Source organism: Epargyreus clarus, unplaced genomic scaffold (assembly GCF_041222505.1).
Source record: "Epargyreus clarus isolate Ecla_fem2 unplaced genomic scaffold, WU_Ecla_fem_2.2 ptg000029l, whole genome shotgun sequence".
NCBI lineage: Eukaryota > Metazoa > Arthropoda > Insecta > Lepidoptera > Hesperiidae > Epargyreus > Epargyreus clarus.
In genome coordinates, this window is record NW_027332235.1 from 2,013,773 (window position 1) to 2,028,038 (window position 14,266).

At 33.5% G+C, this 14,266-nt stretch overlaps 1 protein-coding gene and 1 long non-coding RNA gene across 2 annotated transcripts; both read left to right on the forward strand.

Annotated features, from left to right (window-relative positions):
• Positions 1–7,665: 7,665 nt before the first annotated feature.
• LOC140754263 (uncharacterized) lies at positions 7,666–10,279 on the forward strand. Its single transcript, XM_073089230.1, has 2 exons — positions 7,666–7,958; positions 8,567–10,279. The coding sequence occupies exon 2, from the start codon at positions 8,573–8,575 to the stop codon at positions 9,905–9,907; it is 1,335 nt and encodes a 444-aa protein (XP_072945331.1). The 5' UTR covers positions 7,666–7,958; positions 8,567–8,572; the 3' UTR covers positions 9,908–10,279.
• An 866-nt stretch (positions 10,280–11,145) lies between these two features.
• LOC140754264 (uncharacterized) lies at positions 11,146–12,486 on the forward strand. The gene is made up of 2 exons (XR_012103635.1): positions 11,146–11,748; positions 12,154–12,486. It is a non-coding gene; the product is annotated as an uncharacterized LOC140754264 (long non-coding RNA).
• Positions 12,487–14,266: the final 1,780 nt, after the last annotated feature.

A 14,266-nucleotide genomic window follows, 5' to 3' on the forward strand; every position in this document is an offset into this window, starting at 1 on the left:
ACAGAACATGCGTTACTGGAGTGCGAGCAATCCAAAAGAAATTCATGAAAGGCCTATTCACAGCGCGAAGACCACAGTTTGGTGCGCCATTTCTGGAAATGGCATAATCTGATGTTATTTTTATGGCAGAGGAGAAACTGTTAACGCACAACGATATTGCGCAATGCTCGACAATTTTTTTATACCGGAAATGCACCGTCATGCTAGTTACAATAACAGAACCCACTTTCAGCAGGACGGGGCTACGGCACACACCGCCAGGGACTCAATGACTAAAGTTAGTCAACTTTTTCCCGGAAACTTGATAAGTCGCTTTTGCGACATAGCCTGGCTCCCTAGATCACCTGATCTGACTCCTAGCTACTTTTTCTTGTGGGGATACCTTAAATCTCGTGTTTACAACAATTCGCCATCAACAATAAAGGCTCTGCAAGAAAATATCCGACGCGAGATTCGGCTATCAGTCCCGAACTCTGCAAGAGTTTTCGTCAACATGAAAGTAAGATTACATGAATGTTTGCGGTTAGAAGGACGCCATTTAAATGGCATGATTTTTAAAAACTAAAATCCCAATTATTATTTTGTAAGATGATTAATGAACAACTTTATTTTTCTTTATATATTTATTTCATTTTGTTTTTTTAAGTATCAAATCTGCCGGCGGACACCCTATATAACAGCCATGTAGCTAAAAATATATATTTTTTTTAAACTAAACCATTAGTTGTAATTTATGTGCTTAATATAAGAATAATTTTATTCTACACAGTTATTTCAATATTGCTTTTAATCTAAATTGACTTTAATCAAACCTAAAGTAATAAATATGTGATTTAATATTGTTTCATTGCATCTATTTTGATCTAAAATACATTGTCCAATCTTAACATGCTATTTTTATATATAATATAGTTGTAGTAGATGAGGATCAGCCAATTTTTATGGTATAAATGGTATAATAATGTCGTCGTGTATAGTGCTTCTTTTGTACAAAATGGATATGAGCTACTCTGCCGTCATAACAAAAAAAGACGTTTCTACGAAAATCTAATATTGGAGAAATTAAATGTTTTGCAATCCAAAAAGTAAATCAGTTGCTGTCCCTAACATTATAAAATATTTCATGTTATTTTGGTGTAAAAATGTGAGAATTGTTTTCAGCTTACTAACTTTGAAAATGGTTAAGATGAAATTAATATGATTAAATAAATAAATGCAATTTTCCTTTTCTCTGTAGAAAAAAAAATATTGAAAAATTAATCATACGAAATAGAAAAGACGCTTCTGGCTAGATACGCTTTTTCAACTTAGCAATTTTGAAAACGTTTTTTCTACCTAGTAATAATACGATAATTACCAAAAGAAAAAGCCTTTTCTACCATCATACCACCTTTTCAATTTAGTAATACCTGATTAAATGATGCGACAAAATCCGTCTAGTTTACAAATATGACTACTTTGCCTAAAATAAACTCATTAGATCATAATGTATTTAATTTGTTAAGATAAAATAAAACAGCAATGTACTCGTATGTAAGAAATAACATTTATTTATGAAAAAAGTTCTTAACAAAAATCCCAGTTTCTCTGGTAAAAACAAAAACATAATAATCCTCTAAGAAATATACATACTCATTCTTAAATAAGGAACGTTCCTTTCCTTTCCAAAAATCAGGAAGGAACTTTTACAAATGAATAGGAGCTTATCTAGTTCTATCAAAATAATTCGCTCATTGTAACATTTCTTTTAGAAATAATCAATCAAAATTTGTTCTTAAAACCATTAAAACTATAACTAAAACATGAATGAGATCAGAAAAAATAAATTAAAAAGATAATAATAATCAATAACTAACAATTAAGTAACACAATCATTACAATGAAATATTTTTAAGTTAACAACAACAAAGTACAGTTAGTAATAATGTAACGTTAAATATTATGAAGTAAAATAAAATATCTGTCTACTACAAATTCGAAAAAAACACTTAAATCTAAGAATTTGGTAGTCTAAATCACATTTAGTTTTAAATCAGTCTTCTTCATGACTTCGGGAGAGATCAACACTATCATTGTTAATGGGTAGATTATACCAAAATGGTTTTCTGTTGTCTGGCATCAAAGGAGTCAGTTTTTGTATGATCATCGTCTTACGTTCATATGTAATACCTCTGTATTTTGATTTCACTTTTGGTGGTGGTATCCCACTTTTAATATTTTTTAATCTTAAGAAATCTAGAGAATATTCGGATTCACTAGTGAAATCAGTCTTATATTGAATGATGTGGGTGCCTCTGTGAAATGTTACTTCACACATATCACTTAAGTAAGCTCGAGGTGTAGTGTTTTGTAGTTTGTACGACGAAGAACAGTCTTCGAATTGACAAAAATCATCCAAGTTCATTACTTTGACGTTAATGTTTGTCCTAGTGCTCGCAACTGTTTGATGAAAATCTTCGAAATCATAGAGATGTTTCTTCTTTTTCATAGCCAATTCCACCTGGTGGTGAAATTCGTCAGCGGACATAAAAGTATGGCCCACCTCTAAATATTTTAGTTTTATAGAATCAAAATTGACCTCTACTGAATTCACAAGATGAGTCAAATATGAATATAACGTCCAATTTTTGTTTTGTGACGCACAGTTATCTAACCAGATAACTATGTGTTTTAAATCTCTATTGACATGTAAAAAAGCTTTGAAACAGCTCGCTATATCACTCATTTTACGACCTGATACCGCTTCGTGCCATATAGCAGCAAAGGTTTGACAAACTGGGTTTCTCTTTTTGTCACCTATAGGGACAAAACTCTCATTAAAAATTATAATTCTTGGACAAAACATGACAATTTTAAATTGTTCAATACGTGGAAGCATGATAACTTTTTCTAAATCAGCCGAAAAATATGCAGTTTCTGGGTTCATATTAGATGTATTTTGTTTATTGACGTCTTTTTTATACTCTTGCCTAGCTGTTACATACTTCTGATGGTGATGCTCATAACTGCGACAATCTTCACATTTCCTGTGTCTTAGCTCTTTATGATATGCATTGTGAAGAAAATATTTTTCACATATCTCACACTCTTCGTGTCCAAGTTTTGTAAAAGATATATTTAACTTCTTTACAACTTTCCTGTAGTACTCATAAGAAACCTGTTGGTTAGTACCTGGGTTATCTGTAGGTTGCTTTTCACAAAAATCTTGATACATTTTTGATACGGTTAGGTCAGATGGTAAATATTTTTTATTTGGTGCATGAATTCGCCGGTAATGAGATACGGAAGGGTTAAATGAATTGATATGTTCTATAATTTTGGTTTCATCTATCTTATTGATATTAGGATTAGATCCACGTCCATCTAATGGTTCTCCATTGTATACGCCGCTTAAAGCATTTCTTACAGCTTTATCATTTCTCCGATTGAAACCCAACGTTTCTAAAAAAAAAATTTTGCAAACCTTTAATTTTGTCCCTTTATCTTTAGACAAAAAGTACGTGACGGTGGTGTTTCTATCTATTTTTCGATTTTCTTTAACAGTCTTCCTCTTAGGTTCTTCTTTAGATGTATTATTTCTTATAAAATATTGTTGATCCTTCCAAGATAGTTTTCTAAAAAACTTATTGAGATCTTTTCTTTCATCTTCTGTGAAACTTTCATGGCATTTCTTTTTACATAATTTTATATCACATCCTGGTTTTAATTTATATTTAGATTCCATGTCATTAAGCTTTTTAAGTTCCCGCCTCTCTGCTACTGATTGATCATACTTCTTACGTTTCCTAGGGTTTCCTTTTTTAGTTAAATCTTGTGGTGTGTTTTCGTCATTACAACATTCAGGCGATTCAGGCACAGTTATATTACGAGACTGTGAATTTGGGATAATATTTGATGAAAAATCTGAATCATTGGAATTAGCAGCGGAAATTAAATTTGGTGGTACATAATCTTTATCGAAAACTGAATCATCTGAATCGAAATCTAGTTCTCCGTCTAAGTTACACTGTAGGTTGTCATAAATTGGTATACTTTTGTTTGTTTCCGGTAAATGTTGAAATAGATTATCATTATTAATGTCATGTGACTCTTGGTTGGAACTCGTTGATGGCTCCAACAATGCCAGTATTTTTGAGGACCGACTGCAACTCATTCTAAAAAATAAAAAAATAAACTTTTTTTAATGAAAGCGACCTTGTTTGTTTATTTCTTTATATGTTGTTACAAAATAATTGCAAGATAAAACTAACTCGTAATAAAATTAATTGTAGTAGGCATTACTTTTCGGAACCTACAAGATTAAAAATATTTAGTTTTTGGCTCCGATTAGTTTTAGTGTCAAAATGCAGTGTGCACTAAAATGAATCAGAGCTAAAAACTAAATAAATATTTTAGGTTAAAGCAAATAAGGTGAAAAAGTTGTTTAAATACAGCTTTACGAAAACTTACCTTAGGATGCGAATAATAATTACACGTGTTGAATAGTCGCGACGTGCGCGAACGCAACGTGATGTCCTCTTCGATGTTTAGGCGCAACTGCCGATCGGACTCACAACTGCGACCCCCACTCCCCTCCGCACAAACATTGATACTAAGTAGAAAAAACACATCTGCCACTTGCGCCCTGCCTAATTTTCTTAATACTAAAATGAAAAAACGTATCTGTGCAGAACTGACTTTTTTACTTAGTATCGTGTAGAAACGTTTTTACATTTTAGGATCAAGTTAATATTTTGGAAGAAAGTAAGACGCTTCAACGTAAATGCGTTTTTTCAACGTAGTAAAAACCAGAAGCGGTTTTTTATTTTAGTAATACTTTCGATAATACTCAAATGCGTCCTATTTCATAATCATTAACAGGGTTCCAGTTTGGAATAGAAAAAATTCAAAAATACCAGCAGATGCGTCTTTTTTTACTGATTCCGAATATGTACATAACTCAATTTTGGCAAAAGTGTTAGATACGTCTTTTTTTCTTATGACGGCAGTACTATATACTTATTATTCTTATAATGGTTTCAAAACAAATCAATTATTTTTTTAGTACTGGGTGGACTACAAAGCGAAATTAACTCCTAAACGAGGATTGTAGGAGGACCTTCTATGAAGCCACCCTTAACTGCTATTGAAGTCAAGTTCCTTCAAATTGTTGGAGAGAATTTTGGACAAGGTCTTCCAGGCACTCGAGTCGAGCCATTTTCAGAAGTAAGAAAACTGTAAAACATTTTAATATTGAAATGTCTCAATTCCGCTGTAATATTAGCCTTATTTATAATGCCTATTTATATTTTTTTTGAAATTGTTCCTTATAATAAAATCACACATATTTCTGTCAACAGCCTTCAACAAGTTCAGTGACGTGCAGTCTGCAGGATTCCCCATTTTCTGAATCTATACTTATTAATATACCACGTCTCCAAGAAATATCTGCTATCTCCCTTCACCGCATTTACCTATGCAACCCCCCCTATCTCCTCTCCGGGTACTCGGTGCTCCGACCCCTGCTCCTGCAACCGTTTCCGCTGCAGCAACGCCTGCGCGTCCGCTGCGCTCTCCGCGGCGGCACCGCCGGCGCTAGCATCCAATATTGCAAGAGGCTGCCAGACGTGCCCTAATACAATCTTCTCAATTGAGAGCAGATGCTGCTCAAAGAGGCTGGCAAGCATTAGAGACGATTGGACAGGGCATGAATCAATTTGGCGCTTTATGTTTTGTCTCTCTTTTTTGCGAACATGTGAGGGCGACAAAAAGTTCATCGTCACTTGAGCACTAACTTATTGTTACGTTTACTCAGTGGTGCGCTTTCGACAACTCATTCTACTGAAGCAAACGGAACAGAATAATGGATTTACCAACTAATGTGCAAGAGATGAAAGCCTTATTTGCCTTAATTATGTTTATGGGATTGATAAGACTTCCTAAACTCTCTGACTACTGATCGAGGGACGAAAAACTTGCTCACCCTTTAGCATCAACAATTATGTCCCATGTAGTGTGCGTAAGAGTCTTAGTTATATAAGTCGTTAAGCTTAGTATTAGAACAGTAATAATAAAGACATCATTAAACTAACACGCCTCTCAAGACCACACGAGCCTGCACATTCTCTTAATGGCGACCCTGCCTGGCCTGCCTGCCTGGCACGTGTGGCGCTGCCACTTTGCACGCGCACCGGGAGGCTTTCAAAATGAAAAAAAAATAATAAGAAGATAAAAGAAATAAAAATGAAGATTGAAGATAACAGAAGTTCTCTATTAATGAAGGAGTGGAAAAAATAAAGAAAAAAATTAATAAAATTATTAAATACTTACTTTCTTATTAGCATTTTGTTTTATGGTGTTTGTGTTATTGCATGAGTGATTAATTAAATTACTTATTAACATTGGAGGAGGGTTATGGATTAACTTACCTATTAAGTGCTCAAACTAACTTTTGTGTGTTGCGTTGCTTTGCACTTTAGTACTGGGGTGACCTCAAATGTAAGGTGAAGAAGAAAGGGGCAGCAATTTGCCAGCATGGTGGTGGTACTGGGGGGGGGCCCGCCATGTGGCATTTTGACCCCATTAGAGGAGCGAATCCTATCTATAATCGGGGTGCAAAATGTCACAGGCATTGAGAGCGTGAGGATCCCTTTTGATGTGTGTTTTATTTTTTGTTATTTCCTCTTTATTATTTCTTCAGGTCTGATCGTGACATTTTCAATAAACTTGATTTTTTGCCATCTGTAATGACCAATATTGAACAGGGGCCAGTCTTGAGTGGAAATCCTATATTCACAACCACTGATGCGACGTTCCAGCCATCATCAAGACGCAACCAGCAGTCATCGTCCAATCTGGTATTGCCCCCAACAAACAGCGAAAATTCTGAACCTTTAACTAGTTACGACTGTCATTCAACTTCAAGTGTCATACCCCGACCAATAAATAGTGCAAGTTCTGTTTCTTCTCAGCCATCAACTAACAAATCCTGTGCAACAGAACAATTACTTAAACAATTATCACCTCTTCCTGATGCATCCAAGAAATGACTCACGACGCGTTCACGAAAAACTCAAAAGAGCGAGATTCTCACACCTTCTCTATTTATAAATGCTTTGGTGGAGAAAATGCAATTACAGCTAACAAATCTATTAGCGTCAGAGACTAAAAAGACGGGTGCAACAGCACTAAAAAAAATGAAAACGAAACAGAACATCCAAGAATTGTCAAGAGATCAGGGCACAGAGTGCATCATTTGCAGAGAATCATTCGATCTCCTGATTACCAAATTTTTACATTTTGTGTCGAATGAATATTTGGTAAGTGGGACAAGCCAACGAAAAATAAAAAATAGCCCCCGTAGTTGATCACGTGAACAAGCGCTTTGGTGAGCATTGGGTACACGCCTGGTCAATATCTCAGCTTACCCGAATCCTTGTTGTTGTGGAAGGGTCGTCTAAGCTGGAGGCAGTACAATCGTTCAAACGCAGCTCGGTTTGGTATTTGGTATCTTTCGAGCTGTGTAAAGGAGACACGGATTATATCCTCAAATACAGATTGTACCTAAGACATTTTAATTATTAATAAACTAGCCTCCAAATCGGCAGTACGCATTATTATTTTTATTTTTTATTTTTTTATTTAAATATAATCCTCGGTCAAAATCCCGATATTAAGTATACATATCGCACATTAATTTCCTTAACGTCATTAAACAAAAATTATCAATTTTGAGCTAAGTAACGCCATCTATACTATGAACTATTCCCTATTTTTTCCAAAAACACTGGTTTTAATAGTTCACGTAGAATCTGCTAGATGGCATAATGACGTTACGTTGTTTCGCGCGAAACGCATGAGTTGTGACTGCAGAATGACACATTCACCATTACGCAACGAGTTGTCAACAGTGAATGATTATTCAGTGCAAGGAATAGTGACACTTTACGCATTGAGACGTTGAAGCAGTTAAAAAATCGGTAAGTTTTAGATCTATATTCTATAATGATGTCATAACGACATTTTTTGTTTAGTGTCTTTAATTAAATAACAATAGCCTGATTTTTTTTAAACAGTTAACAACATAATGACACTATAATGAAAATGTCGTTATGACTTTTGCAAAGTAGCTTCATTTTTTAATGTATATTGACATAATAAGCTTACTGACGTTATACCTCGTAGTCAGTATAGAATTTATGTGCGTAATATCGACACTATACGCATAGTGACATTATGCTTTCGAGAATTTTAGTTCTCGCTTTACTGAATTATGTATATTTTTGTTTAGTGGCATTTGGTACCCATACATTTAAAATGGAAATGCATCTAATTATGACATAATTTGCTATAAAGGCACTAATAACAATTACATTATTGTGATCTTGGTAAAAAAATTAACCAATTTCGTTTGTGTCGTTGAGCCAGATACGAGTAGGTATATTGGTTAGTAGGTACTTTGGTTTATTCTGGGCAATTTGATTTAAAATATTTTTCTCTTCATTTATGGTTCAATTATTTGTTTAATTTTTACGAACATAGGTAGTAATAATTATTGATAATTTTCAAATAAAATAACTTTTTTCAGTAAACGATGCCACTACCTTCTGAGCGAATTAAAAAGCTACGAGACATAGTTGGAAGCTGTCTTGAAAATCACAATGCAAGTACCAATGAACAAAGATCTCAAGATATTCCGCACATTGAACAATTGGAGTATAAGACTTCATACAATCCATTGAGTACTTTGCAGTTAAGACGACGTGTAACTAATGACAGTGTAGAACGGCTAAGAAATGTCAAAAGACAATTATTTACAAATATGGAAAATTACTCTAATTACAATATAGAAAATGAATCCATGGAAGCAAATTATATTGATGAACAATGTACATTTATTGAAGAACAAAAGAGCCTTGAACAAAACTGTGCACCATCAGTATCTACTTTGCCCGAGTATTCAGGTGACAACATAATATGCAATGAACCACTGAATATCGCGGTTAATAGAAGAGACTCATCCCCATCAAACCTAAGTAATGGATCAAACGGCGATTTCTCACCAGCTTCTGATGATGATCGTACATACTTACCTTCAAGAAAACGACGTCGTCGCAAGTGTTCAGTAAGGTCCTGTGATTCATCCACGTCATCATCATCCTCTTCGTCGACGTCAAGTTCCTCATCGTCAGACTCTTCATCAACAAATTCCACTGTTACCAGTAAAGCACTCAACAAACAAGGCAATAATTTGATGCCAGTTATGGAACTTGAAGTTACTGCAAGCAATGCTGTAATCGACACACATTTACACAATACTCCATCAAACGCAAATAATATTGTATCAGACATTGAAAATAATGAGACTAGCTTTAATGAGCCTGTTCCTGCTGTCCGTGCCCAAAAAAGAGCACGTGTTCAAAACAAAAAAAAGTTAGCCAAGATTTTACGAAATAAGGGTCAATCGTACGTCTCAGCTTCATTAAAATTCGTGCCTGAAAGAAAAATAGGACCGCCGTGTAACGAAAAATGTCGAATTAAGTGTCGTGAGCTTATTTCAGAGGAGATTCGCCAAGGTCTTTTTGATAATTATTGGAAGATGGGGTCGCTGATGCGACAGCGAGATTATATTGCTATGCATATGACCAATATTGTCCCAAAGTACCAATATAAAAAAGTGGACAGCAACAGAAAACTTAAAAATGCATTCTACTTTCATGTAGATGACAAAAAACAAAGGGTCTGTAAAACTTTTTTTAAGAATACCCTTGGTATAAATGATCGACCTATAAGAACTGTTTTAGATGGTAAAAATCAACAAGGAACTACGGAGATCATTGAGAAAAGGGGAAAGCACAGCAGCACCGGGATCCCTACACAGATGATAGATATTGTTAAAGAACATATCGAATCTATACCAAGAATTTAAAGTCATTACCTCCGGAAACAAACGACAAAACAATACATCGATGGTGGAAAAACCTTGACCGATTTGTTTAATGACTACAAAAAAGATTGCATATCAAGAAACGTACCTCATGTTAAAATTCATACTTACCGCAAAATATTTAAATCAGAATACAATATTGGTTTCTTCGTGCCTAAAAAGGATCAATGCGATGACTGTGTGGCCTATAAGAATGCTGATGCTGCTGGTAAAGAAGCAATGAAGGATCTCCACGAGAATCATTTAAAAGAAAAACAACTGAGTCGCAATGAGAAAGAACAAGACAAAAAAGATATAGGACCAACGCGTATTGTTTCATGTTACGATTTACAAGCAGTGATGACTGTTCCTAAAGGCGATGTGTCTATTTTTTATTACAAATTTAAATTGAACTGTTTGAATTTCACAATTTCAGAGCTTGGCAAGGATCATACAGAATGTTACTTTTGGACTGAAGTAGAAGGAAATAGAGGAGTGAACGAAATTGCATCATGCGTGTACAAATATCTACAGAAGATGTCGTCTTCCAACCCTGACGCCGAATTTATATTTTATTTAGATAACTGCTGTGGTCAGCAGAAGAATAACTTCATGTTTTTCATGTATGAGCATGCTTTAAAAATGCTACCAATTAAATCAATTACCCATAAATTCCTGATAAAGGGACACACACAAAATGAAGGAGACGCGGTTCACTCCACAATAGAAAGAGAAGTTAAGAAAATGTTGAAATCGGGACCGATCTATGTACCAGCTCAGTACATAGTTGCCGTGAGAAGTGCCAAAAAACGAGGACAACCGTATATTGTAAATGAAATGAGTCACACGGAATTTTATGATATTAAAGCAGTAACTGACAAAGCTATTTCGAAAAATATGGATGGAGAAAAGGTGAAACTTGCAGATATAAAGATAATCAAAATCATAAAAAATGAAAAAGAAGCAGGTAAAATACAGTTTTTTTATAAAACCTCTTATGCTGACACTGATTTTAAGGAGATTAAGTTAGAAACCACTAAAGTCGCAACACGGAGACAAGGGACAACTGCTACAATATCTGATCTGAAACCACTATACACGGCTAAATTACCATTAGCTGAAAGGAAAAAAAAAGATTTGAAGGCTCTTGTTGATCATAATCATATTCCTAAATACTACGCCTCATCTTATTTTAACCATATTCTTTCTTAGTAATTTAGTACTGTTCTTATATTAGTAAATTTAAAAACAACATAAAAATATTTTTAATAATTAAGAAACGAGAATATTGTTATATTTTTCATACTTAAGTTAATTTTTGATCTCAAACATTGTGTATTTTAATTAATAGTTTGACATTGCCAACCAAAGTGTTATTCTAATGATAAGTATAGTACCTAAATATGACAGAACTGATTTTTTAATACTGTTTTTAGTATAAATAAGGTAAAATTGTTATTGTTTAAGACATTATTGTTTTATAAAAACTTATAAAAGGGCCTGTGCATCACGCAGAATAGTGACACTATATTAGGTTTTTCAGTTTTTGACGTGATAACGTCTTATAAATTGATAATCACCAGTAAAATTGAAAAATAGTAACGTTCCGCCCACAGACCTATATCTAAATAGATCCCGCATGTGTACGCATTAGCGTGGTAAAAACTCGGGTTAAAGGAGGTGGATTCAACTCACTTCGATGAAATGTCATTTAGTCCGAAAGTAACATTTGTTGTCATCGGATGTCAATTGACAGCAATAAACATGCCGAATTGCGCTATAATAAATTGTGTAAATTCTACAAGTAAAAGTAGCCGCGATAAAGAAAATATTTCCTTTCATACGTAAGTAACGTTTTTCTTAAAATATGTATTATTTATTTTATAATTAATTATTTAAAAATTTGTTGTGGTTTCACACTGACAATTAGTTACTGAGTGTGTTTTATCAAATTTTTAATCCATTGCAAATTTTGGTTACAAAGTTGTAAAGCTTCTGTATTAAAACACGCAATGAAAAGTAAAACGATCGATATTTCATCTTGTTGCTTAAAGATGATTGTCATTGGTTATTTCAAAATGAGTACCTGGGGTTGTACATGCCAGTTTCTTGTTCTCGATTATTTAATCGATTTTCGAAATGGATGAATAATAATGTTGTCTTAATAAATATTTTGTAACATATTTTTTTTATTCTAATCATGTTAATGTTTTTTGTTCTTTTTTTAATATTTACCATTAAATTTACAGGTTTCCATTGCGATTGCGAGTGCGCCTACGCACCATCGCCATAATCAAATAACGATATGTTTACAACTTTCTATGAGAACTATGTATATAAAACAGTGTAAGCTACCTTAATGTAGCAAGTGTTTTTATTTATCATTTTATGTATTTGTTCTTATGTTAAAAAATGAAGCAATATAAGTTTTTCTAGGTCTATTATCCATTTATAATACGGCATATACACGGGGTCTACTGAAGTCGAAGGACTTCAGTTGGCCCCATGATGAGACTATTTTAACACCAGAATTTAATAAATGTTTAAGCAATATTTATTTTGTATTAAATCTTTTTTCCGTAGACATCTTGTTTATTTTGTTGACTAAATTTATGGACGACACGGTAGATTTTGATAATGATGATTCGGCGACTTTTTTACCAAAACATTCGCAGAGCACTAGTAAAATAAATCTAGACGATCGATTTCTCGAAAATCTATCTTCGATTTTTCGATTTCAAAATCGATTTTTATAGCAGAACCGAATCGACTTTTGAAACGATTTTCTCTCTGACGGAGAATTAACAATGCACATCTCTAAATCTTTCTTGACAAGTGTCAGTCGATCGGATAAAAGTGGCACGCTTGGTTTTCATACAAATGAAGGTACATGTGTCATCTATTTAGATATAGGTCTGTGGTTCCGCCTGAGCCTGTGCGTGCAAGCGAGAGCGCGCAACAAGCGATAGAGAGGCGCGATAAAACAAACGATAGAGGCCTAAGCGTTGGCTTGTGTCACACATATCTTACTTCTCGCGTGACGTCAGAGCTAGCAGTTAGAATAGTTCTGCTACTGGAACGCTGCCACGCGAGCTTCTTCGAGAGCTTTTACAATAACCTCCGTTCACCTCGACGGAAGCTATTATTTGTAAACAAGTGATGAATACGCGACAACGTGTTTTGTGTTTATTTCTATATTTTGATAAGATTTAATTGATTTCCTTCATTTTATTCACCTCAGTTAACTGTTTTTCTCAGAATAGTGGCAAAAAAGGTAATTAATTCTTGCATTTTAAGAGTAATATGATTAATAATAAATAAATAATAATATGACTATAACTAATTATTTGTGATTATATTTAAACAAATTGTTTAAATTAAATTTGAAAAAACTGTAAATAATATTTGAAAATTAAAAATTAATGTTTATAACCAGTTTTAAAAATATTTATAATAAATTGTTAATAGCACATTGTTACTTGTAATTAATCTATATAATTTAAGTAAAAAAAAAAATTGAGTTAACGCATGTAAATTAATGTTAATTTATCTAAAAAATTGTAATTTTCAATTAACTCCTTTTTTGGATTACAAAAAATAATGATTATGACGTTATCACGTAAATCTATCGTCCGTAAACCGACTTTACAGACAACCAATTTGTTTTTTTGCTACCAAGAAAGGGTGTTTTAGTTTTCAGATTTTTGTAATAAGTACTGCTACTTTTATTCCATAATAAAAACAAAAGATATGACCGACATAATTACTCTACTTTTATTTATACCCTTTCCAAAATAATCAAAACTTTAAACGCTTGTACTGAAAATGTGTATATTTTGTTTAGTGACGTTAAGGAAATTAGAGTGCGATATGATCAAATAACGGTTTTATACGCTCGAAACCAAAAGTACCTACTTGTTTTTATTTTTTCATAATTATTAGAGATGCGCCGAATAGTGGTTTCACCGAATAACCGAATACCGAATACTATTCGGTTTAATCTTTACCGAACCCGATATTCGGCCGAATTAGGGTAAGGCCACGAAAAAATGTTCATTTCAAAAATAAAACGTGGACCGTACTAAAATTGGGGAAAAAAAATACGTTATCATTATTGCTAATACCATTTACAGTTTTATAAATATTTAGAGCATTCTTGCCCAGCATGGCGTAATTTAAATTCAAAAATATCTTATCTATTTATGTAAATTTTCGATTAACATTTTAGGTTGTTTACTGCTTCCATACAAAATTAAAATGTCCCACGTCCATATAGCACCAAACTTTTGTGTTTTGTTTTTTTAATTATGTTAATATAATTACTAAGATATATTGTACCTATTTTATACTGCTATGGCCTTC

Coding starts and splice junctions, on each gene's coding strand:
- LOC140754263 (XM_073089230.1), top strand. CDS start 8,573: ATGCCACTACCTTCTGAGCGAATTAAAAAGCTACGAGACATAGTTGGA.